This window comes from Takifugu flavidus, chromosome 6 (assembly GCF_003711565.1).
Source record: "Takifugu flavidus isolate HTHZ2018 chromosome 6, ASM371156v2, whole genome shotgun sequence".
NCBI classification, from domain to species: domain Eukaryota; kingdom Metazoa; phylum Chordata; class Actinopteri; order Tetraodontiformes; family Tetraodontidae; genus Takifugu; species Takifugu flavidus.
Window position 1 is genome coordinate 11796731 of NC_079525.1, and position 25619 is coordinate 11822349.

Here is a 25619-nt window from a genome sequence, read left to right on the forward strand (position 1 = left end):
AATCAATTTAAAAAGGGAAAAAGGACAACAACCCAGTTGCATAAACCACAATATTGTGTGTTCCAAACAGCATAGTTTTATTGCTCAGCTTTCCTCAAGGGTACAGGAAGTGTATTTCTTTGCCTCTAAACTGTGTTTTTGTGTCTCGCCAGTGACGAGCTTGCACAGCACAAAAACAGAGCAACATACTGAGACAATAAATACAAAAATAGACGGGGAAACACGGTGCAGATAGAAAATGATTCATTTACACACACAAACACACACACACTTGCAGTATGTAAGCCTGTTCTTTCCATAATGTTGGTAAATTTACTTTAACTTGGGAATCACCATGATTTAACCCTATTAAACCATTGAGGTACAGAAATTCCAATCACTCAGAAAAGTCAATGCAAGCAAAGCTTAGAAAACAATTTGTCATTAATTGGTCACTGTGATCTATCTGGCTATCCAACTTCGGAGTCGACACCCACCACTCGCACAAAAGACTGAACCAGCCAGAAAATAAAATTCTTAACAAAAGAGCAGCTGACCGTGGAGGAAAATAAACGGTGCATATCAAGACTGCGTGTATCTGAATTTTACAAAGTAAAATGTTGTAAATAGAAGTGTCTGATTACACCTTTGACCCCAAGAATGCAGAACATGTGCAAAAAGGCTAATGCGCTTGCCTCTGGTTAATAAAGGTATAATAATATAACCAAATGAACTTTCTGCAATTGTACAAAGACAAGAATATTATTGTACTCATTTAGATTCATTTGTCAAATGACATTTAAAAAAAAAAAAAGATCAAGGAGTACCACCTTACAAACTGTTTATGGTTACATATAAAGTCAGGCTGCATACATATTTAGATATATAAAAAAAAGAATATTAACTGTTTCTTACATGTATAATAATTTTGCAAATAAATAGACTTCATCTGGAGCATCCATTCATGCACAGGGATTTCTTTGGATGGAATTGCTTTGGGCCGACACCTCTGTGGTTTGGAGCAACATAAGTGACAGTTTGGTTGTGAAGCCCCCAGCAGCTCCAGGATGGTGGAGCTTTCTCCTCACTGCCACAGCCCTGCGGCACCAGCTACAAACTCAGTCTTTCATATTCTCAGAGTAGCACGGTAGCACGGATAAAAAGAAAAAGTCCCTATTCTGCCAACGAGAAGAATCCTTTAACGGTCCTACCACTCCTCACATTCACCCACAAATCCGTGACACAACAAACAGGACACCTTTCACCTGAGAATGCAAAGAGGTCAGTGAAAGACACCAACATGCTTACATTTAAACCGAACAGAAAGACCAAGCAAAATACAAAATAACTGTGTTTGTACATGGATACTAAAAAAAGTGAAGATTCTCTCTATTACCTTCTACTGTGATCCTATAGCAATTAAAAAGACAAGATGAAATCTAATAATGTGGAGAAAGCATTCCAGCCATCACTGCTCAGTTTGTAAAGTGCTCTAAAGTCTAAGAATAAGATGGAGACAAAAAAAAAAAAGGCTGCCCATTAACATTAATGGTGGCGTGACTGGAAACAAACATCTGTACGTGAACATCTGTTTGGCAAACATGGTCCCATAAACAGCTGTGTCCGACCAGGACAGCAAGTGTGGCGCGACAGCAAGAAACAGAATCGGACAAGCAACTCTGTAAAGAGGTGAATCCCGGGATGAGGTTCAGTCAGTTCCGCAGCTTCAGATACAGGAGACTACAGGTGCTGTAAATACATCAACCTTCACAGCAAACAAACATATTTCCATGCACAAACATGTTCACAATAGCTGAGGCCACACTGCTGTTGCTGAGGGGAATAAAGATACGCTCCCTAATCGTTCTAAAGTGAAAACGACGTGCTCGTCAGGCCAAGCCTTCACGTGTACGGATACAAAAATGACCACCGGTCTGTGCTATAGAATAAGAACGACTTGTTTTCTAAATGTGACCTTTACGCATTTTGGACTCTGTAGTCAGAGGGGTGAGAATAGCGTGAGGTTTGGTTGGTTACCAATGGCAAGAAATGGCTACCTGCAGTGTTCAAGATTCAGTAGCACAAAATCAGTTCAACTGCGAGTCAAGCGGATTCATCAGGGGGAAAAAAAGAAGTTAAATGAAACTGAAACCTGCTTCATGAATTGACTGGAAATGAGATGATTGAGCACCTTGTTATTCTGAACGCAAACTCTGCTCGCTCATGTCTTATTTTGAATTTGTCCTTGAAAAACAACAACAAAAAAAATGAGTAGAAAATGAATATAGCAGCAGCTGATCGAACAGTAAAGGGAAGAGCATAAATGAGAGAAGAGGAAGACTGCAGGCGGCTCGAACGCTCCTCAGTGCGTCTCATTCCACCGCAAAGCCACAAGTCTCCTCGATCGCCGTCAGCAGCTTGTCGTATAGCTTGTCATAACCCTCGTAGGGTGGAATGTCAATCCGATTGAAGCTGAAGAGAAAAGACAGGTTTGCGATTCAGAGGACTGGATTTCCTGTAGCTGTCTGTGAACAGACGTGAGGCGCTCACCAGGTGTGGGCTTTGGGCAGGTTGTTGGTGTTGGCATCAATCTGATGAATGGTGAAAAGTCTGGGCCCTGCAGCACCTGCAGTCAAGGACAGTGATGAATTAACCCCCTTGGCCGATGCCCTCCAGTGTTCCATTAATATGATGGGGGATTTATGAATATGTTATTTGATTAAAATCATACAGGCGTGTAGATTACATTATTAGAGTATAGTCATACAGTACGAGTCATTTCTAGTTCTTATTAAAAAAGCCTTAAAGACAGGAATAAAGACCTGGAAGGGGAACTTTTTATACCTTGTAAAGCCTTGAAGCCTTGGAGCGGAACCCTGGATGAGCCAGTAACAAACTGCAGTAGTCGGGCCCTCCTTTCCTCGTCGAAAGACTCTACAGCCTTCCAAAACCACTTGACAATGTTGCTGTCCGGCGTGCAGTGCTTCAGCCTGGTATTGGCCTTCCAGTCAGAGATGTCAATCTTTCCCAAGCCACATACAATCAGCTGGAGGAAGGTGGGGATAATTAGAGTTTAGTCCTAACCCATATTTGAAGCCTATGAATAACTAATAACATGGGTGAAAATAGTGGACGTGTTTCTGTGGAAGAATACGTGAAGCTAAATCACAAGCTAATATGAAATATGCTCCAGTATTGAACTTATTTGGTCCGGGCTGATTGTTTCTGGATCCTGACTGCAACCAGCTAAATAGCTCTTATTTGGTAACGATTGACTTTTTAAAAAAATGTTTTTTTACCTCCAGCTCTTTTTCATCAAAGGATTTGAGCAGGTGTTGAGGAATAACCTCATTAAAGCCTTTCTGCAGGGCCAGAAACTGAGCCTCAATGCCATGCAGGAAACGCCAGTTTACATACAACCTACAGGAGAAACGGGAGCATGAAAATATAACCGGATCACAGCCACACACATGATGGAGTTATGCACCACTTCATACCTGACATACTCCTTCTTGGTGTCCTCCGACACTGAAATTGTCTTGCCATTTGGTTTGAGCTCATGTTGGATGATTTCTCCATAAGCATTGTGCTCAACACAGAAAGTATGATCCAGGACACCAGTGATGTCGTTGTCCCTGAAGAGGTGGAGTGGAGAGGAAAAAAATGCTTTGAGCTCAGTTCTTTGCTTTAACGTACCTACAGTATTAGTATGTTTACGTACATATAGTCTCTCTTTTTTTTTTTTTTTAAGTCATACGTAAATCTCGCGTGGAAAGATGAAAAAAATCAGTGAAGTTCATTCACTGCCAGCAGGGGGCAGTAAACACTCAAAGTTTGTTTAATTTCATTTTATTTCCCAACATCAAATCCTCTCACTCCCACTAGTGAGTCATCCATGCTTCCTAAACCCTTGGATTGATTAAAATAATATTTGAAATATTTGACGTGGGGAAAAGTCTTACAGGATCCAGACAAGGCTGTTGTAGAGGTCGGGGTCAACAGATTCCATGTCGTCCAGAGTGATCGATTTGCCCAGCAGCTGTTTGTAGAAGGGCAGCGTGAAGCCTCCGTCAATGTAATGACCGTGGAACACCGCCATGCCCATGATGCGACCCACAAAATGGAAGTAGGACAGGTGCTCCTTTAACATTAGACAGGGGGATTAATCAACAAACAATAGCAGCAGTTAAAACTGATTTCACATGTCTTGTTTTAGTACCAGGACTAGACTCCTGTCCTGGCACAACACTTAAAAATGTGGATTTCCTCAGACGGAAATGAATACCAACCGGATTGACAGCACTGTCAGGATTAATCTGCAGAGTGTAGATGTCATCTCTGGTATACTGAAACAGGCCGTAGTAGGGGTTCAGCATTTCGTGGGACAACAGGTACAGCCATTCCCTGATGTATATGCATGCACAAGCACATATACAATGTGAAAAATGTACATCACATACTGCTATTCAGAACCACAACTGGATAGACGGTACCTTGCAACCCCTCCATAATCCAGACCTTCTTCTCCTCTAAATTTGATCATCAGTCTCTTCCAGAGATCCTTTGGACGCATCTTCATCACCTGGCGGTAGGACTCCTAAAGAACAACGCACACAAAACAAGTCAACGCTGAGCAGAGAGAGATAAGACCATCTTTTACATCGCGATACCAGGAGTCAGAATCAGGATGGATCTGAGGGGATTTTCAAGCTAGTTCAGGTTTAGTGTGAAAATTAAAATCTGTTGCTACAGAACTTCCAAACTTCCCAGATGTCTTGTACTGACAGCACAGTAGACACAAGGAAGGGTCCAAGAATGGATCTAAACGGCCTCTGCTGAGCAGCTGGTGTGCAGAAGAATGCACAGGCACATTATTGGCATCAGTGTAAACTTAAAACATTCCACACGCGCGCACGTATCCAACAGGTTAACGCAGCAGACGCATCACTCCCAAAACTGTCCCTTGTGCCAGCAAATCCCATGGGAAGCATTGTGAGTGCACGCCAACATGTGTGAGCGCTGCCAGTGGAAATGTGCGGCGCTGGTGGCTGCGTGAAACACTCAAGTGAATCTGCAGGGCTGGTTTTCACACTTCACTCTTCCACAGCTGTCACGCCGGAGGAGGATGAAGTCATATTGTTCATTGCTCAACTCCTACTTATGAAGTTATGTCTGGCCCCCTAACTTGCCACTGCTGCTTTCCTCACTCGCTCGCTCCTCCCCGTCTTGACCGCTCCCCCATCAATTCCTCTGGGTGCTGAGGTCATCCAGAAAGAATGCCTCGCTTTGGTACAACAAACGGTTGAGGGAGAAAGGGAGACAGAGGAGAGGAAGGAAAGTAACATAGAAATCAAGGTTGTTTTTTTGTGGTGTTGGGAAGGACTTTCTGTTTTGCTTGTCCCTGGGAACTACGAAGTACTTCTGAGAACAGGGTCTGTGCTTCTGCAGGCCTTTTCTGGTGCACGTCGGAGAAAACTGAAGAACACTTGTGGTTGCATGTTCCCATAACTATTTGGGTTTGACTGTTGTGATCTTCTAAAGAGATTTTCAGGAGCAAGCTGACAATACCTGTTACACAAATTCATTGTAAATTAAAAGCATGCTCATTAATTTATGCCTGTGATTTCACAGCTCAGATGCCCCCCAACGTTCAAAGTGTCCATATATGGAGAAATCTAGGGACGATGGATCTGATCTTTTTCCAGCTCTAATAAGGATAGAAATACCTAATATTGTTAAACCAAATACCAATCTGACACTAGTCTAATTAATGAGCTGCATATGCTTCATTGAGCTTTAATAATTGATATCACTGTTTAACTAATAGATTACGTTTACTGTTTATTCATCCATATGTGCAGCCAAAGTTTGCATTCAAATTCTTCAAAATTAGTCAGAAATTTTGTTTCCCTGAAAAAAGAGGACAACTGTGATTATTTAACACCAGTAATACCTAGAAGCTCTACCCACAGCCAGTCATAGTGATCCAGCGACAGTCACTATTATCAAGATTGATATCGGATCAGTGCGCACCTACAAAATCAGCAACCAGAAAGTGCGTATTATCCTAATGGTTCTGAGTGTTTCCTACCTGCTCCCTTTATAGCTGTGCAGGTGACACTACCCTATGGTGCTGTTAACATGTGTACTTGCATCTGCAGAGCGACACAAGTTCCTTTTCTTGTCCTTACCTCAAATATCTCCTCACGACAGACCTCTATGCGGCAGTGACCGGCTGGGGGTTGCTGCTGAGAAAGCTCCTGGCGCAAGGTCTTCAACTTCTGCACAAGGTCTCTCTTATATTTGGGCACAGTCAGACACTCTGCCTCTTCAGGTAGCTGGGCGGGGGACAGAGCTTGCAGCGGGGCCACGGGAACACTTTGGTCCTTCACTTGCGTTGGATGATTATGGAGACTGAATGATGCATGGAGAGGATTTCAATAAGGTAGGGAGAAGAAGACGAGACACAAGGGAGCAAAAAGCCAGGTTAGTTTGATTAATTATTCAGTGAAAGAGCACTTTTAACAGATGTGCTGAGCATTTTCCTGTGTTCCACTTTGATGCAAAGTGAAGAAACGAATATGTACAGGAGGGGATTCCCCACCCTCTTCATCATTAAACCACAGGTTTTGTAAGAAATTCCCTGCTCTCATTCAAACCCTAAGAAAAATAGATTCCACACCTGTGAACAGACTGCAAATTCACTGGCAAGGAAAACAGAGTGAGGGAGCTAAAAACCGAGGAAGAAGAGAGAGCCAGACTATGAAAAGTTACGCAATGGTAAATGGTCTGAGAATAAATCACGGCAAAAAAATACAATACCTCACGGACCAAAATTAACACATAGACGCTGCTACAGCATGTCTGAGGCATGCCTGGGGTCATGTCCCAGTCGGTGCTTTGCCAATGAGGAGGACACCTGTAGGTGTAAGTGGCGTGCCCAAGAAACTGGCCGACCAACATCTACCACAGCCAAGTGGCGTTTTCTGTTTTTTTTTATGACCTCCACCAAGGAGGTTCTGAGACAACCGGCAAGTGTTTGTCTGTCTGCTAGCAAAATAACTCAAAAACAATATTAAAGGGTTTTGAAGAAATTTTCAGGAAATTTCAAAGCTTCAGAAAAGCTTCCATAGGACAGGGCAATGTGGTAAAAACGCAAGATTGCAGTGATTATATGAGCTTTAAACAAGTTGAAGCTCATTGAGGATTTTCTTTTGAGTGAGATTGAAAAGAACTGAAGAGAGGCAGATGGACGGATAGAGGCCAAGTTGTCAAAAAATTAAAAAAAAAAAAAACAATAAAAACCGAACAGTATATAATCAGTAGAAAGCGGCGTTCCACTGGTGGCCTTCACGTAGCGCCTGGTGGTGAGATGCCTGGGTGGGCCTGAAAATACATAATTCAGCTCTCCGGTCAGCAAGACAAGAGAGCAGGAAGAGGAAGAAGAGTCAATGAACCTAAAGAAGCTTTTGTCCTCAATGTTAAAGTTGCAGAAACAAAAATGGCACAAAAGAGGCCCTGGCCCGGGACACAAAATGGACACTAAGATCTTGTTAAGTTTTAGAACAGCCACACACTTATTCCAGTACTCATTGCACAACTGGCTTCTCTGGTTCAGTGGGTTGAAAGGGCCTCATCTCTTTTCTTTCCAAGCTAAATGGGTACAGTGTTTCACCAGTCTACCCCTGTATAATCAAGTCCACTGCTATTTATTTTGCTGGCAGCTGCTGGTTCTCTTAGCATGTCAGAGAAAGGCTAAAACTACAAGAAGCAGTCATTTAGCAAATGGGACGGGGAGAAAAGACGGCCTTAAAACAAAAACGGATTGAGTTGCTTTTAGCTGTGAGGCTCAAGAACCATATAATAAAGGATAATTTCTACATGCTTCTTTTCTCCCTCTGAGAGAACTGTGTCATTAAAAATATGTTTCAACATCATTCTTCTTCTTGACTTTCCAAACAGGACAAGCCCAACATATTTTATGGAAAATATAGAAATTACCACCACAGCAATGCTGCAACTCAGCCAAGTGAAAACAGTGAAATAGTTACTTCTGATGCCACAGACAGTTATTGGACAGAACTTCAACCTTTAAAATTCTGTGAAAAAGAAAAAAATAATGGGAGAAGATGAGAAATTAAGGTCTGACCATGTCTGGAGCCTTATAGGACCTCTTTTTTCTTTGGTTATGTGAATGCAGATGGTGTTGCAGCAGCAACCTGGACTGAAAACAGGGTTTATGCACAGGTTTTAATGCTGCAAAAACTACTTTAAGTCTCTCCCAATGAATCAAGAAGCCCTTTATGAGTCCGTCTGGCCTTAGCGCAGCTGGTGTTTTGCTCTGTAACACCTGCCTGAAACACAGGAAGGTCAACCGAACTTTGCACACTGAATGTGCAGAGGATTCTTTACTTAAATGTGTATTTGGCAAAAAACAAAACCATGTGACCTTAAAATGCTCCTAATCTATGTATGCTTGCACATCTGCTCTCTTCTGATTAAAAAAAAAAAGCAAAACAGGAAGCACAGGAAACCAGCAGCAGACAGACTGCCGTGATGAGACTGCTGACAGAAGCAACTGCGTTGCATTTACTTAATGACTTTCTCTCGAGCAGAGTTTTAATTTGAATTATTTTACGTGCATAACTAAGGTAATAACTTGCAATCATGTCAGTATAAATGCCCTAATTATATTATATAATAATCTCTCCCTTCAACTGTTCAATTTAATGTAGACAAGATTTGAGTCTTGGTTAGGAAAATACCTGCTTGCTGCTGACTAAGTCTAAATCCTGAGGCGACTCGAAGTACATCGGGCAAACCCTGATGTAATTTTTTTAGACATAGGAGATTTAGCACCCGTGGAAGTGAGGATGCTGAGCATGTGCGAGACGGTGCGGCAGACCACAGTCATGTAGCTGTGTCAGACTGTCTGACAATTCAAGGTCCCCATCTGTCTGGGGTTGGCGGTACTGGGCCCGTGCGAGACACAGTGAAACTAAAGGACTGAGGCGTAAAGTGCACGATTGCAAATTTGACCAGATTTGCAACCCTTGAACCTCACCTGACATCTTAGCAGCAGACAGTTTCCTCTGGCGGAAACAGACTTTGTTGTTGAGTTCAGTCTTGGATGGCACAAATAAAAGTCGGATCTTGATTTTCGATGTCTCTCAAACATTAAATTTGTTTCGCAGTCGTATTTTGTCTTTTGCCAGCAGCTGTCCCTGTTTAAACGTTTTGAATCCTGGCATTGAATAAAGACAGATGCTGTGACACTGAGTCAGCAGAAAGGCTGAACAGTTATGGAGCCCAGACACAAGAGGAGCTGAGAAGATGAAGCCGCACAGGATGACGAGGAATAAATCAGGTAACTACAAAAAGAAAGAAGAAATTCTGGTTGTCTTTTCCCCTTCCCATGAATGGGGATGATTAGGAATATATAAACTAAAAGATTTAAAGGCAAAATAAGTCAGCCAATATAAGAAACTCTGAAAAGAGTTCAAAGTATCAATGGAAAGAAACGATCCATGCAGTGATCATTTCCATAAAAACCCCATTAAAGCTCGTATCAGAATGTCTTTTACTCATTTCTCCATTCTCTACTATGTAAGACTCGCGGCAGCACTGAATCACTATTGGTCTGCGCACCAATGTAGGCAACGGAGAACAGCTTAGAGTTTTGGGAGCTACAACTCACAAAGACAGTTGTTTTTGATATATGTGGATGGAATTTCTAGGAAAGGTTGTTTTCAGGAAAAAAATGTACACTACACCAAATGTTTAAAATACCGTTCTGTGAAAAATTTATACAAAGTGTTCTGTTACCTGCCAAACAACTGCAGGTGTAAAATATAGTATACAGACCACTGGAAAAAAAAATCACCCATTCTTGGTTCTCTCATTTTGAAACGCTCCCATGATTTTCGGCAGCTTTAAGAATACGAGAACCAAATGAGAATCGTGCTCACAGCAGTCGTAATAACACAAGATTAGCTTTAATTTCCTGAACGAAGTCTTGTTAGCAGCTTCATATTCATTGGAGGAACGTTAATGTCCTGTGTCTGTGCAGACCGTCCTGGATGCTGGATGTGCATACATGTATATGCTTTATCATCCACACGCAAGCATGTAAATACATGTTTTTCCCCCCAAAGGCCTGTGTGTATTACCTGAGGTTAGTGTTTTGGCTTTCCGGGGCTACACGAGAACCGTTTGGAGTTGGGCTGGTGGAGAAAGTGACAAAGGAAAAATTTACCGACAGAAATAGGAGTTTTATTGGAAATAGCATGACGGGGGCAAAAATGGCACAAGACTGGCTTCTAAATAACGGCAGACAGACAGAAATCTAGTAATACATAGTGCTACATTATATCAAGAGCATCAGGTTTAATAAGCTTTTACAAATTATTCTGAAATTACGTTGTGGTGTCTTTCATTATTATTTCAAAAGCCGCAATTGGCCCTCATGAAATCGAACTCATTAGCATGCATGTATTGTCTGGGCGAGTGCTTACTTGAGTACACGATGCAGGTTTGCAGAGAGTCGTGGGTCTGTGAACTGGGTTGTACGGTTGTTGTGGTCAACAAAGTAGATGCGGCCTGTGGCTGTGTTCCTGATCTCCCAGCCTGGAGGCAGTGGACCCAGCTCCTCACAGTTAACGTTGCTTAGGTCTCTGATTGAAATGTATTCAAACAATTACCATAAATATACAATGTATGCTCGTAAAACTATAGATATTGACTTTTCGAAATTGGATTTGCTGATCCTACAGCATGGATCTTAATGTGTAGGTTGATGGACGGAAGATATTTTGTGGTTAGCTGCTCCCTAGACATTGAGTGCAAAAGTCAAACTGCAATGCACCATTAAAAAGGTTTAATAAATCAGAAATAACACTTGATTCCCACTACAGGAGCATAAACTTATAGTCGATTTGAGGTGAACAATCTGCATTTATAGATGTGATGTAATTGTCCATGAATACTCTCATACCTGGGCACACGGGGGTCATGCCAGGTGCTGACTCCAGTCTGCGTATGAAGAAAGTAGACCTGCCCCTGTTGAGTAGTTCTTTGTTCTAAAACAGAGACAAATGATAAGTATTGTGTGTAACTGGAGAGTCTAATCATAACTGATGGTGACAGAGATGAAATTCATACAATCCAAAGTATATAGTGAGTATCTCCCAGCCTTTCCTAAGAGGATCGGGACTTTACAACAAAGATCAAAGACCTCTTTCAGTGTCGCTCCTTGCTAATAATTCACCGCTTGATCCTAATTGACAAAATCATTCTGCCATATAATCACCCTGATTATTTCAATTAAAAAAAACAAGGAACCAAAAGAAATTTGCTGCTACTCACTCCAAACCCACTAATGTACAACATTAACAAAGACAACAAAAACAAATGGGAGGGAAATATCCACCGCTGGTTTGTTAGATCCGATACCAGCTCATGAATGAACGCAGAGCGACTGTACAAACATTGGCACAACGTGTAATTGCCACACAGACGTGGTGTTAACGTGAGTACATTCACCCCACTAATCCATCACTGCCCCCACCACCCTCTATTTCCTACCGGCACAACCCAAGTCCTACCAACCTTTCCTTCTTTTTCCCCCCATATATTCCTTCTCTCTCACCACACCCTGCTGGTTCAGAGGGTTCAGCTGAGGAAGAAAGCTCAAACGCTTTGGACCGCCTGTGACTCACTCTGTCTAACCTTGCCAGGCTCAGCGGACACAGCAGGATAATTCACGGGAAGAACTGCTCCAACAATGCATTCAAAATTGCTGACACACGGCACCGCGACTTACAGAACTGATTCAACAGATGTGGGTATTGTAACTGTACAAGTGCACCTTTTTCCTATAGAAAGACAGATCTCGGAACAAAATACTTATGTGTTCTCTTTAGATGCCATAGCTCAATCGTTCTTTAAGAATTACAGCACAAAACCCTAGCCAAGAACTTCTCTGAAAAATACCAATGTATAAATACTCTGTCCTTTCTTCTTTTAGTCTCTGTGGGAATATCAGTGTGGAAAGCCAATAACATTCCAATGATGGAAAGTGTTTGCAAACAGTAACAGGGAGACACAAGTGAGTAGACTGCAGGAATAAAATGTAAGACTCAGACAGCGCACTTGGACTTCTACTGGAACTCTCACCGTAGCCCTCGGGAAGATCAGGCGGTGTGTGCAGGTGTGTTCGGCTCATGTAGTTGCGATGGCGCTGCGATCGAACACGTCTCTCCTGAACGCGTTGTTCACCTGGCGGCACGCTGGCCTCTGCCCCATTGACAGGCGTCATCACTGGTGTGTTCTCATCAACAACGCAGCTCAGTGGACGCCCTGATGGGCTAGAGTACTCCGATGCTGGCCTAGAAAAAGGCAGAAGTTTGTGGTATCATAAGGGTGAATGTGCAGACAGCATGTTTTATAAATGTATCTTAAAGACCGACCACCCCCCCCCCCACTCACTGATTTCATTCATATTCGTGATTGTTTACCGTGAGCACCTACAGTAATAATCCTAACTTTTGAACAAGGGTCAATTATCTAACAGGACTTAAAACAACTAAATTCTCATGTATAAAAATCGAGCTTACTTCACAGACTTCCTTCATATGCTTCTATATTAACGCTTTATATGTAATATATGGGCAAAGGAGACCTTAAAACAAAAATGCGGATTTTAAATAGCATAGACTGCCCATAATGCTGACAGATGGCCATCAGAAATTTGGAGTACAAGCCAGACGTGAAGGTGGTGCCCTAATGGCTCCACGGATATTGAGCAAATAGGAAGGCGGCAGTCACTCCTGCATGAGTTGGGGCCAAGTAAAACCCTAAACCAGGCTTTGTATGTGTGTTTGTGTGCTGCAGTGAGGTTAAGGTTAAGGAAATTGATATCAACTTGGAGTACTGACAGATTATTATTGTTGTGTTGTGAGAAGGGCTGAGAAAAAAACAAAAGGGAAACAGCACTTCCACTTAAATGGACTGAACTTCCTCAAATTTAGGTGTCGCTTATGTTACCATAACTACCTCCAAGTGAGGAGGAGGGTTACAGACGTTGCCAATTACCTAAAGCCAACACCAGTTGCATGCAAAAATGTTTGTGTGGTTCTACCGTCTTCTTTGCATTTAAAAATATCAAAACTATTCACACAACCTGTTGAGAATGTGGCTACGATAAGGATTAACTTTGTGTAGCGGGTAAAATTAAGAGGAGTCTCTCGCCTGGCTCCACGTGGCACCACAATAAACGAGGTGCTATTGCACAAATGTACCTTGTCGGCCTCTCCCATTGTGTGGTCCGTGTGATGTGGTTCAGGTACTGTATCCTTCCAGAAGCCGTCCTCCTCTCTTCCCAGCTTTTTATGAAACCACATTAGCGAACAGGGTCAGACATTCTTGTCTATCGTTACCATTCAGGGCAATTATTTTAATTGTTTAAACGACACCAATGATTTCTGATGTGTACAATTTTGAAACAACTGACCCGTCAGGCAAGTCGTTGTCAAAGAGACGACTGCAGTCGACCACGGGCCCCCCGGACCCAATTCGATCTCTGGACTGAAGGCTTACTTCACAGTAAATAAAGCCAAGACAATAGATTAGTTAGACAATTCCCTTTCAAATATGCTGCTCGTATAATTAAAATCTTTCAACAAGAAATATGTCCATCGTCAAGTGGACGCTAAAGGGTGAGTGTGTTTCTTACCAACTATTTGTCCTCTCACTGTGTCGTTGTCATTGGGGCCCAGTTTATTTAAATCCAGCCTCTGATCTGCAGAGATAAACAAACAAGACATGATTAAAGAAATGCCAGAATTTACATTTAACAGGAATGACAATTATTTTTGCATATTTAGGCAATTATAAAAAAAATTATTATTCACTCTGACCGTGTAAAATATTTGAAATTTTACACAGAAACATGGTGAAAGCAGCCATAAAGCATCCAGTACTGTCACACACACATGGAACAACTGTCCTTAATAAGATGCAGACACAGACAGTCACAGGGATAGCCTCTCCCTCTAAAAACCAAGCTGAAGTCCTTCTGGGCATGATATAATTAACAGTCTATGCATGAAGTCTGGAATACTTGACCACACGTGACCATTCATAAACTTATGTGTGCCCGACAACAAATTATATCTTTGACATCCTTGGTAGTAAAAATAAGCAACGTATCTCTGTAAAATTATGGTGTTCTTCCAGTTTTCTGCTGTTGTAATAAACTCCTCAGCTGCTAAAGAAAATGAGTGAAATCCTGTTATTGATTGTTCATTTTTGATCAAAGGTTGATGTGGAGCAACACAGCAACTTGTTTGTGTTTGTTAATTAAAGTATTCTTTTCCAAGCAAAGTTCTCTGAAAGAAAGAATAGCTTGTGTTCAGGCTGTGTGTTTCTGTGAGGGCATTAGCGTGTGTGTGTGTGTGTGTTCCGGATACGTGTCTAGACTAAACAGCAATGGTCTAAGCCTTGCATAGCTGAAATGCTGTAAGCAGATTTTTGCTTAAATAAGACATGAACAAAACAAAGCGACTGAACATTTAAAGGTGGTAAACCAGATGCCACACAACTGCACGTAAATGCACACGATGTGGCTGACTGAATGTTTTTGGATATCAGCTTTATTTTTTTTCTTACACGTGTCTGCCTGTATGCGTCTGTCTCTGTGGAAAGTTCACGAGTGGCACCGCCATTCCTCCTTATGTACATATAAATAACAGAGTTCAACCAGAGGAAACATTTGTAATCAAAAGCTGCTGTGTGTTGAAATATGTGGGGTCAGGAGACGTTGAGGTTTCTGACTGCAGCGCTACAGGAAGTGCAGCTCTGCTGAGCTAGACAAACTTCTAGTAAACTACAGTCGTGCCAGAGCGTGCACGAGTGTGTGTAGACTAAAAAAAAAAAAGGTTTGGTTTTTTTATATCTATGTTGGCACTGAAAGAACTACACATATGAATTGAAACATCCAAACCAAAGAAAATCCAGTAAAGTCTTCTTGTTAGCATGTGTTTGTGTGGTCTTGTGATTGTTTCTTTTTAAGCACATGCATATTTTAGCCAGACCACTAACTGGGCACAGTCAGGCCAGATATGACCACTGTAGGCCTTGTAGTCCATGCCTCCCTTCCATTTTTCACCTCTACCGTGTCTGTGTGTGGCAATGGATGGTCAATCAATAGACGCCATCTTTCAGCCAACATTAGGCATCCGGTCTGGCGCTAATATTGTGACTTCCATCTTCCGATCACAGTCTCCATGTTGTCAACATACCTGACACACAAATAAGGTGTGTTGTAGGGTGTGATGTGGAAAAAATACTGGTATGTACTGGTATGCCAAAGCAGTGATGCAGTGACACCACTGAACAAAAACGCATCTTAAGAAAGCAAATAAAGGTGTGCAATAAGATTAGCTGACAAACGCACAAGGTGTTCTTCCATGCTTGATGATCAATGTTTATTATTAAAGTGTCCTTCAGACTGAATTAATCCATGAAAAATGAGGACGGCAAAGTATAATTTCTCAAATGTGCATTAAATTACATTAAACATTTACTTTTTTCATCCTTTTATCGTTTTCTCAACTTCACTAACAGGAGAAAATAGCATTTTAGAAAAAAATGGTACAATAGGCATGCAAAGAGAGCAGACAGCAGTGACCTATTTAGACATGTTCATACGCACACTTACAGCCGGTGTCTATGAGTCTGTTGATGGCGTTGGACAGGAGGCGGACGCAGCCCAGAAAACCAGCACCCTGCTTTTTGTGAATCTTCTTGTGGTTCCAAACACTGATGGTGATGGAGTCTGCTTTTCCAATATATCTGGCAGTGGAGGATATCAAGCCAAAAAGGTCAATATGCAGAAAGCAGCACTTATTTTTTCCAAACAAAAAGAGTTTGATGAAACATGACATTGACTCGGCGCCCAAATAAAAACAATCAAACTACCGTAACACAAAAACAAAATAAACCGACAACTATATGACATTTGACTTTGACAGGGTAGGAAGTGGCAGACTAAACTAAGAAACTGTGTTTTCTGTTGGGTTTGTGCAAATTTGGCTGAAATCCCCACAATGTGTTTCACCACTGTTGTAAAGAAAACAGAATTCAACACAAAAATGCTCCACTCACAAGTTTACACTCTAGCTGCCAGTATTGATCCCATCCCATCATTATCCCATATTGTGACATGTAACAAAGAGCAAAACAAGAGCATTTGAAACCACTTAATGCAGAACGTATAGACCTCTGCGGCTCGTGAAATACGAACGTTGGTGTTGTGTTCGCGCTGCTGCAAATACATTTCTGGTGTAAACGTAGGACAGAAATACTGGCGCTGGTGCGAAAGTGACTGAGGAAATGGTCTGCCTAGGCAGGAGCCACGGGGATGGTGAGTGAGCAGAGTCCGATTTCAGCCCTGTGGCAAATAACTTTACCACCTTCACCAGACCTGGAAACAACCTGGGGAAACCTACTTAACGTATGCAAAATGCATTCAAAACCTAACTGGGTCTATGTATTCTGATCCTCTTGTCCATACAAAAAGTTAAATCTGAAAGTTACTCTACCCATCTTCTGTACTACACAGCAAGATCAGTGTCACCTGGAAAGTACCCCGTGTCAAGCTGTGAGCAACACACCACCACCACAACCTCACCACACAGACGTTCTGTCTGGCATGTCTGCCATTTCCTGGACTATAGGAAGAGGATTACTGGTAAGAAACCCGCTTTTTAAAGCAGGAGGAGACCTGAAGCTGATGTTAAAGAACACAACAAGCAACGCAGAAAGGTGTCTGCCTGAATAAAGAGTGTTCTTATAATTCACCAATTTGTCCATGTGAAATCACAAACAAAAGGAGAACTCTATATCATAAAAGATGCATTTAGAAACCTCATTTACTTTTCCACTGAACATCGCGCAGTTCCACGCAATTCTTTCACACCATTATGCTGTATTTATAAAGCCAAGTTTAAACATGCAGACTGGCCTTGCTGCTCTCTAAAAACACTCCATCAAGGCAAATATGAATCCCTTTTAATAAAAGAATAAAAACATGCTGCACCCAAGGTCAAATCCATGCCCGTTTTTAGAGGGAATTATCATGACCGCCTTTTTCCTGGCATGCTGTGTGACTGAGCTATGGAATGTATAAAATGTCACTCTACCAGTTGTTCCTTGAAAAAAGAAAAAACGAGAGACAGGTGTTCCACGCAGGAGCAGGACCAGCATGTTTTGTCCATAAAAGCACGTTTCAGACCCGAGCTAACATGTAAATCTATACACATGTACTCACTTGCACTCCCTAATTATTCTTAATAATCATGTGATTTCACTACTAGGCTGTACTTACAGATCATAATGCTGATTCCACTTTGGGTCCAGCGTGTTTCTCACAGTATCTGTAGAGTGGCATTGTCCTGAGCCATCTACCACCACTTTGGCAAAGGGATCTGGCAAACCTGTGCAATTAGACAGAAGAATGTAAAAAAAATAAAAAAAGGGTGTTATGTAGCAGCTGCGTACGCTTGAGGTCTTGTCAGTGTGTAAAAAGGTACCGACATGTTAAAACACAGTTGAATTTATTCTTATTTTTGCTGACACTCAGGTTTCTGTTTGCAAAGCTACAGAAGCCCACAGACAAAGCGCAGCCAGACTGGAAGACAGACAGACGGGCAAGGAGACAGAAAGGGAGACAGCTCTCAGCAGATACTTCATGCAGGTTCAACCTGTTCTGGCACTATTGTGTTTTGTGGGGTTTCCCTCTATGGATCATGTGTATTTATGTGACACGAGTCCGCTATTGTCAGTATTCGTGACCTGCAGGGTAATGGAAACCACCAACTCACAACTGTCATTATTCACTGATCTAACAATGAAACTAGCCAGCACAAAAGGTTAAGAAATATGTCACATTTTCCTTTTGTATAAAACGACTTTGTCAGCAATGAGACGTTTCACATCAGTGGCAGAGAAACAACAATATCCCTTCATAGGTAAATATTTTTAATAGTCCCTTAAGGACTTGATGAAGGTCATGGGGGCTCTCCGTGTTTAACGGCTCCGATGAGATCTCATTTGTGAGACTGCTTGAAAGTGCACCCGCCGGGGCTGACGAAGTCGTCGTGCACGAGGGAGGAAATAGGACAGGAATAGCAATACTTAAAAATAGGCGTTACTTACGGAAGAAGTCTTTCTTTGAAAGGTTCTTTGCACACAAGACTGAAAGGGATACAAAAAAATATATGTCAGTGTCAGTACAGTTAGCCTCACGCAAATGAGACAGTTTGCACAAGCGAGCAGATGTCAACGTCCAGCTGCAGAGAAAACAGTCCAAACATCGGTTAAAAAAACAGAATAAAGGATGCACTTTTATGGGGAATTCTACTTCTTACTTGGAGGGCACCATGGGACCAATACAGAGGCATTTAGCAAATGTTTAAAGAAGCCACATTACCCTCACTTCAACTCATGCTTCACAAACCATTTAAACAAACCAAAAGTGAAGGGGTGTAAGTGTAATATTGGGACTCTGGTTCATGCACTCAGCTGCCCATCATTTGTAATTCAAGAAATGCAGTTTACTAATAAGACTGTTCACCTAAAGTGAACTGCTCCCCCCCATCAGTCTAGAAGAGCATTTTGACCGTTGGATTCAATTTGAGTGTGGTAAAGCCTACGAAATATTCAAAAACAGTATATTGTGAAGCTTGACATGACTGACACCCTCTACGTCCTGTGTGAAAACAAAGTGACGGAAGGGACCATCAGTGTGTGGCCCAGTGACACTGTCTCCGCTTCTAGCTCGCAGACTGGAAAGTTTTAAAGAGCCAGAAAGTCTGGTTCAATGCAAGGGTTAGATCTTATCAGCAATGGTTTCTCCACTTAAGTCTTGGCTCCAAGAGGCCACATGTGGCCAAAGCCACACGTTGTGGCAAATGAAGCCCAGAGAATGGGAGAGACACAGTGCCTTAGGGCCCCTTTTGAGGACCCCTGCACCTTCCCCAGCCTTCGACATACCGTCATCAGTTATGACACCCCTCAACGTGACCGCAGCAGATGTGAGATGATCCCAGGGATGTCTGAGGTGCAGACCGACATCTTCAACATGTCTCTGTCAGCTGTCCATACCTGACCAGCATCATCCCTCTCTTCCAAAAGCAACAGGCCTCCCCGACCATCCACCAGTGACCCTGATAGTTCCCAGAGGCTGGTCATGTTTCCTATAAAAAGCTCTTTCAACATCTTTGTGGTCTTCACCTCTGCTTTCATCATTCCCCAGAATCTGACACAGAAATTACGCACACTAGGACTGAAACCCCCAGTGTAATTGGATCCTAGACGTCTTAACAGGCCACAGTCAGTCAGTATCCATAACTCCCTCCAACATCACCCTCAGCACTGGCTCCTGTGCTGAGCCCCCTCCTGTTTACCATGCTGACATATGTCTGCCGGCTGATTGTCCCCAGCTGTTTTATTTACTTCACATATAGAGAGGTTTGCAGACAATAGTTGTGGTGGGACACATTACTGGCAGAATACTGGAAGAAGGTGGAACATCTGAAGCACTGATTCAGAGAGAACAAACTCTAAAACAAGATCCTGAAGATGATTGTGGATTTCAAGTGAAGCACGCACATCTCTGGAAACTCAGAGGAAACGGCTTTGGAAGTGGTCTCGAGCTCCAAGTACCTGGGCGTACACCTCAGTGAAGACTTCACCTGGAGGCGCAAACACTTCCAGCCTGGGAAAGAAAGACCATTGTCGTCTCCATTTCCTCAGGAAATTGAGGTATGCTGGACTAAGGGAGCCCGTCCTGACTGCTTTTTATAGGTGTGTGGTGAAGACATCCTCTGCTCCACCTTCTGATCCAATTTCCCATCATTCCATCTCACTCTGGAGCAGTAAAATAACCACACCAATGCCACAAACCTGGATGAGGGTTAATTGCCTGTCATAACATTTATTTCCACTTACTGGCCTTTTATACATTGAAAATGGCTCTCAGACAGGCGGGTGGAGGTGGCTGAAATGGTGTATTGTCTAAGTTCAAAGGTCAGTCTGAAGGTTGACGTTAGTTCTGATCAAGAGGTGAAAGGCTGTAAATACAAGAGACCGTGGGAGTTCCGATGATGCAATATTTGTGTCCCTGAAGGGAATCTCCTAACCTGTTTCCACCTCGCAGTACAGTTTCGTCCAGAAAGATACATTTCATTTTTTAAGCGTAAACCCCAGTAAGTTCTGCCAGGTTTCTGTTTCAGGACCCACTTCCACACCAGTGACAGGTTCGCCATTGCACTCAACAAGGAAAAGATGCCGTACACTTAATTGGGATCTAGAATCTGATGTTATGGGCTCTTAAAATTGCTTTAAATCATTTACAGTAGCAAGAAAGCCCTAATGAAATGTACAAGTAAACCTTTGTAATGCCACACTTCAAAGGAACAATTGTAGCAACCCCCCCCCCCCCCCAATATTTAAATAAACTGGGGTCAGTTGGATTGAAGTTTTCCTTTAGAACCCTTGGACTGTATATAACCCCGCCTGGCTGATAACCATCTTCCTTGTAAACCCCAAACCCAATGCAACTCATATTATGGCACCACAGCAAATACACAATGAAAAACTCTTGATTCAAACAAAGATTTCTAGGTATGTAAAATGGTGTGACGCAGCCCCGTTGAACATCTAACCTCCAGAAGACTTCTTTAAGGCAGACATTACTGCTTCCCAGACTCCCACTGAAGCATTTCTCCAGCCCAGTGAGTGCGTCGGATACCAATTATGTCATTCATTTCAAAGACCAAAAGACGAGAACTGACACTGCCCCTCCAACCTCACCACCCCCACTCTGATCACCAAGGAGACGCCGAGAACCAGGAATCGAGACTGGAAGGTACCATGCGTACTTAGGAAAGACAGCTGGGACCAAGAGAGGTGAGAGGACTCCTAAAATGAAAGAGGGGGGATGTGAGGAGAGCAAAACAATAAAATGCAAAGGGATGGAAATTCAGAGGGATGATTATTAGGGATGTCTTCACCCCTGAAAAGGACGACTTTATCTGTGGAAATTGATGGATTTAGAGCGGAGCCAGCTACATACACACACGGGAGTTTGTGAATAAAGCATAGCGATGTGTTTGAGGCCGTTAAACAACATGGCAACAAAATCAGCACCTCTTTCTCAGCTCTCCATCATCCCGGACGGGTGTTTCTAGACCGAAACAATGAGATTATGTTTGGAAAAATACTTCCACTGCTCTGTAATCGCCTCGCTTGGTTGATATCAAAATATGGAGGCTGTTTTTGTACTGGTGTGAAGCAGGGGTTGGTCATGAATCCTGATTTTCTGAGCAATTTCTTGAATTTTCTTTGTTTTTTACTACTGTACCAGAATCCTTTCAGGATTAAGTCGCTTACCATCCTCCTTTTTTTAACCAGGCTTTGTATTAATATCCAACATAACTACAACACACCTAAATAATTTCTATTACATGCATGTGAGCATTTGCTTTCTTTGGGGGGTTTTTAAAGTTGGCCTATTACTTGGGATGATACCGGGGGAACAACAGAAAAGAAGGCACTATTTTCCAGCTGGTGTGAAATCCTGCCGTTGTTGGTATTGTGTTTAAATGCCAGCGGGATGGTGCGGCACACTGGCACCGTCTGAGCCACCCAGACAACCCTCCCCTCCATCATAAAACCAAAGCATCACTCATTTCCTCCAACCGTCTTTCTCCCACTTGAAAAAAAAGGGATGAAACAGGAGTGACAGATTAAGGGAGTGTGTGTGTGTGTGTTGGTTGTTTGTACAGTCGACATTCTGAGTAGTCTACCAGACAGATGTCTGTCTCTGTCACTCGCAGACGCGTGCACGTTTGGTCAGACTGGTGGGGAGACGCACCGCAGAAGGACAGGACAACCCTGCAGGACGAGCGGACACGTGAGGAAAGGGACGAGGAAGTCAAAAGTAAGGGAATAGCAGGACGCAGCACCTCAGAGGAACAGAGGTGTCAAATACCATCTATATGCTAAATACCTGCCTTTGGTTTTTTTTTTTTTAAACAAGTTTCAACTTTAAAAATACTTAAATCTTTGGCCTGCAATCATAATTTCCCTTGCAGCCCAGAAATATTAAGCAGGAAAATCCTCCTGAAGCGCTTGGAAAGTTTAATGTCTTCTGCATATTGAAGACCACCTCCTCCACTCAGAGGCTGTTACGCAACAGCGAGGTGCTCAGTCTTTCCATCTTCCTGCTCTGAAGTACAGAAGATAATCTGAAAGGCAGATAAAACTGAGGATTGGGTTCAACAAGAAACGTCTCTCAGCGAGGCTGTGCAAAAGGAACTAGATTATGGTTTCACACGTAAGAACTAATCCAAACTGGTGTGTCTTAGACTGGTCATACTGGTCAAAGGGATCACCGGTGTGAATAAGGTTGCCGAGAGTCATCACAAAATGTGTTTACAGCTCTTTAGGATTGCTCTTCTTTGTATTAGCTGATGTATCCTGCAAGCTGCTCTCAAGCTTCATATTTGACAAATGCCACAGTCTCATTAAATCCTTCAACAAGGCCAGATCGGCCACAACACAACCGTCAATGGCACGTTACGTTTACAAGACTCATTTCTCTCCAAGGCTTTAACAGAGAGGCGTCAGAGGCCATCTCTTGGAAATAATAGGAAGTTTTGGAATCTGACGAATGAAAACCAAGCAAAACATGATTTCGAATTAAAAAAGAATGCAGTTTTCCTCCAACTTACAGCTGATCTAAGGAGCCCGACTGTTTCAGGGGTGGACAAAGATGCTCCCTCATGATCTGATCCATCAATCTCACAAAATATGTAACTACTCAGTGATAAAAGCTGATGCCTTTATCTGCTTAACCACCACTGACGTCTTCCAAATTTCTGAGGAAAGTTACAAAAGAATCTGGAATTTTGGCCAGTGCTTATTAACCTTTTAAGAACTTTACATTGGCAGACGGCTTGTTCATAAATTTGGCTTCTGACAGGTTTATATAAAGCAGAAAGCAGGCTGCCAACAGGTTACTGTCATGAGTCAGGGCCATTGCATTCAAATGAGTCAGAATCACCAACACAACCACGTTTCCACCTTCCAAACTGCAGTTTAAATGATACCAATACTAGAATTATGACCTTAAATGCTGATTAAACTCATTCATGTCACACCGCTGATAAACTGACGGTGCCTCCATCAGCAGCCCGAGAGGTGGAAGCCTTCGGTCTTATTTAAAAACGGTGTATTCGCTCTTCATTTATCAGACCCTGAAAAAGTGCACGTACAATCTAACACATACTTGTGCTTTATGAGAGGCGCTGATGAACGGTGAAACACTGGTTCCTGCCAAGCTCACCTAAAAAGCACCTAAAATGCACAAGAGCTGGTTCTTTATCTAAACCACCAGCTTCCTGGAATCACACACCACGTCTGGAATGAGCTTCCCAAAATGAGAGAGGCACACACACACACACACACACACACAAACCCCTGTAGCGACCCCTGTGATGACCCCTGTCGCTCCGTCTGAAAAGGAGGACGGAGAACGTTTCATCTTCTCGTGCATCTCATATCAGAGGGCTGAAAAAGTGCAGATTCCATCCAGGAAGGGAAAGCACTCTCGCTGCACAGCAGGCAGAGACAGACTAAACAAACTGTAAGCTTCCTGAGTTACAGCTCTCAAATTCCAGGTTCTTTTTTTCTACACGACTGACAGTAAACTGCGGGGAAATCTTTCATTATTTCGAGCGGCGACGGCCAGCTGCGGGCGCAAACCTAAACCCCCGCCGAGATGACAACACTGTTATTCAGGAATTCATTCAAAGACGGGTCCATAACTTTGTTCCATTACACGAGCGGTTATTGTTGGCAGACCTCTGATTAGCTTTGGCAGACGAGGCCTTGCAGACCAGACAGGGGATCGGCTTCGGCGAAACGTGACGGGTTTACTGACTTCTACCACATGCCAAGAAACAACAACATGACACCTGCGAAGAGAGAAGACGGCAAAGTAATACAGGATTGTCATGTTGAAACACCACCAAACACGACGCTCGATGATCGCACAAGTCTAAATGTGGACGCGTCGCCCCTGCGCGTGCACCAACCCTCCTCTCGGCCTGCCATTTGAGCCCCAATTTATCTGTCCCCCACACAAATTTCGTTATCTTTTCTTTCTCATGGAAGGCAGACAGAGCATGTGTCTATGACTGGGAAGACTCACATTTCCTCTCTGAGGTTTCACATTCCTGACATTCCGCCCGAAGACCACCGCAGCCCATTTTAAACCATTCCACATATGAAGACGGGGGAGAAAAGGGAGACCCAAAGCAGGAATAAGAAGTTAAGACACCTTGGGGAGATCGTGCGCCGTGAACTTTACATTTCTCTCTGCTGTATCACTGCAACTTGCCAGTGAACCTGCTGTTCACTCGTCTGCAAAATTAAACAGCCAATTCATTTACACAGGGTATCAATACCAGGCAATAACAGGACATTTGAGGCGGGTTTCAAACTTAGATTGCAATAATTCTGGGAACAAAAGGTTGTTTCTCTGATCCACCTTAGCTCCAGCCTCCAAGTAAGGAAAATTATGGAAAAGAATCGTCATAAATGGACAAATATATGCAAGTGGACACAACGAGCAACTTCATATACTGCAAAACACGTGTGGGAGGTTTTGTTCAACACTTTTACTTCTTTAACACATGGAAAGCCATTACATGAGGAATGACATCATGATTTATGTTGAGAACACAAACTACGTATAGAAAGTGCTACGTGTAAGTGCGTTAAGGTCCTAATAATGATAGTAATAAGGTTAGAAATGTGTATTTCATCGTGTATAATTGGCATAATCATTTGTTGATATAGCAAGTGCTGGGGTAACTCGAGGAATCTTAATTGAATTGTATTTACTTTGATTCAATTTAGGCGTTTTAGCTGTTTGCTATCGACCGAAGCTCATTTCCGAGGTTATCTTTCAATGTTAATGTGTGCTCTCTTAATTCGCATTCAGCCAAATCAAACGAATTAATGGCTATTAAGGGAAATCTAAGCGACAACGGGAATGAGTAATAGTTACCAGGGAAAAACGTGTCCGCCAGCCTCTATCATTAGCCTGGCTGGCTATTAAGCCACCCTGCTAACCCTTACACCAGGAGAGGAGTAAATAAAAGTGGCTTACCTGTCAACCGCAGCTTGACTGGGTCATTTCTCCTAACTCCTTGGCTAGACATTCCCCTTTGAGTTCCAGCTTGATGAAAATGCTCAAAAAGTGTCTAAATCATGTGTCAGCGGGTGAGTTGTTCCAAAACAATTCTTCTGCTAGCTTTGAATTAGCTCGTGACGTTAGTATCACCATTGCTAATCATAACTGGCTGCGCGTAACATGACATTAACTATGTCAAATCGCTGCGATGCTCTAACATTCTCGTCCGGGGCCCTTTTGTTAAAAAGTGCAATCAACATTCCCAGACTTTGTTCACTCCGCGAATCATCGTATTGCTGTAAATCAAGTGAACAGTGCGCACTTCATCCGCACAATGATGTCGTCCGTGTTGCTGTGAGGACTGCGCGCGCCCGCT

General features: G+C 42.7%; 1 protein-coding gene across 2 annotated transcripts; it reads right to left on the minus strand.

The window, feature by feature from the left end:
* Positions 1 to 53: 53 nt before the first annotated feature.
* On the minus strand, positions 54 to 25619 carry LOC130527882 (E3 ubiquitin-protein ligase SMURF2-like). Of its 2 annotated transcripts, none has more exons than XM_057036712.1 (20): positions 25220 to 25619; positions 18196 to 18234; positions 17366 to 17474; positions 15692 to 15831; positions 13712 to 13777; positions 13490 to 13574; positions 13278 to 13361; positions 12154 to 12365; positions 10973 to 11057; positions 10494 to 10652; positions 10149 to 10202; positions 6171 to 6393; positions 4473 to 4576; positions 4269 to 4383; positions 3942 to 4120; positions 3477 to 3614; positions 3279 to 3399; positions 2824 to 3025; positions 2530 to 2605; positions 54 to 2451 (listed from the first exon to the last, which is right to left on the minus strand). In XM_057036712.1, exons 1-20 carry the CDS (start codon positions 25269 to 25271, stop codon positions 2352 to 2354), a joined length of 2343 nt encoding a protein of 780 aa, XP_056892692.1. In that variant the 5' UTR covers positions 25272 to 25619; the 3' UTR covers positions 54 to 2351. The 2 variants fall into 2 exon arrangements, with proteins under 2 accessions (XP_056892692.1, XP_056892693.1); XM_057036713.1 differs by having other exon boundaries at positions 15698 to 15831; positions 25220 to 25618.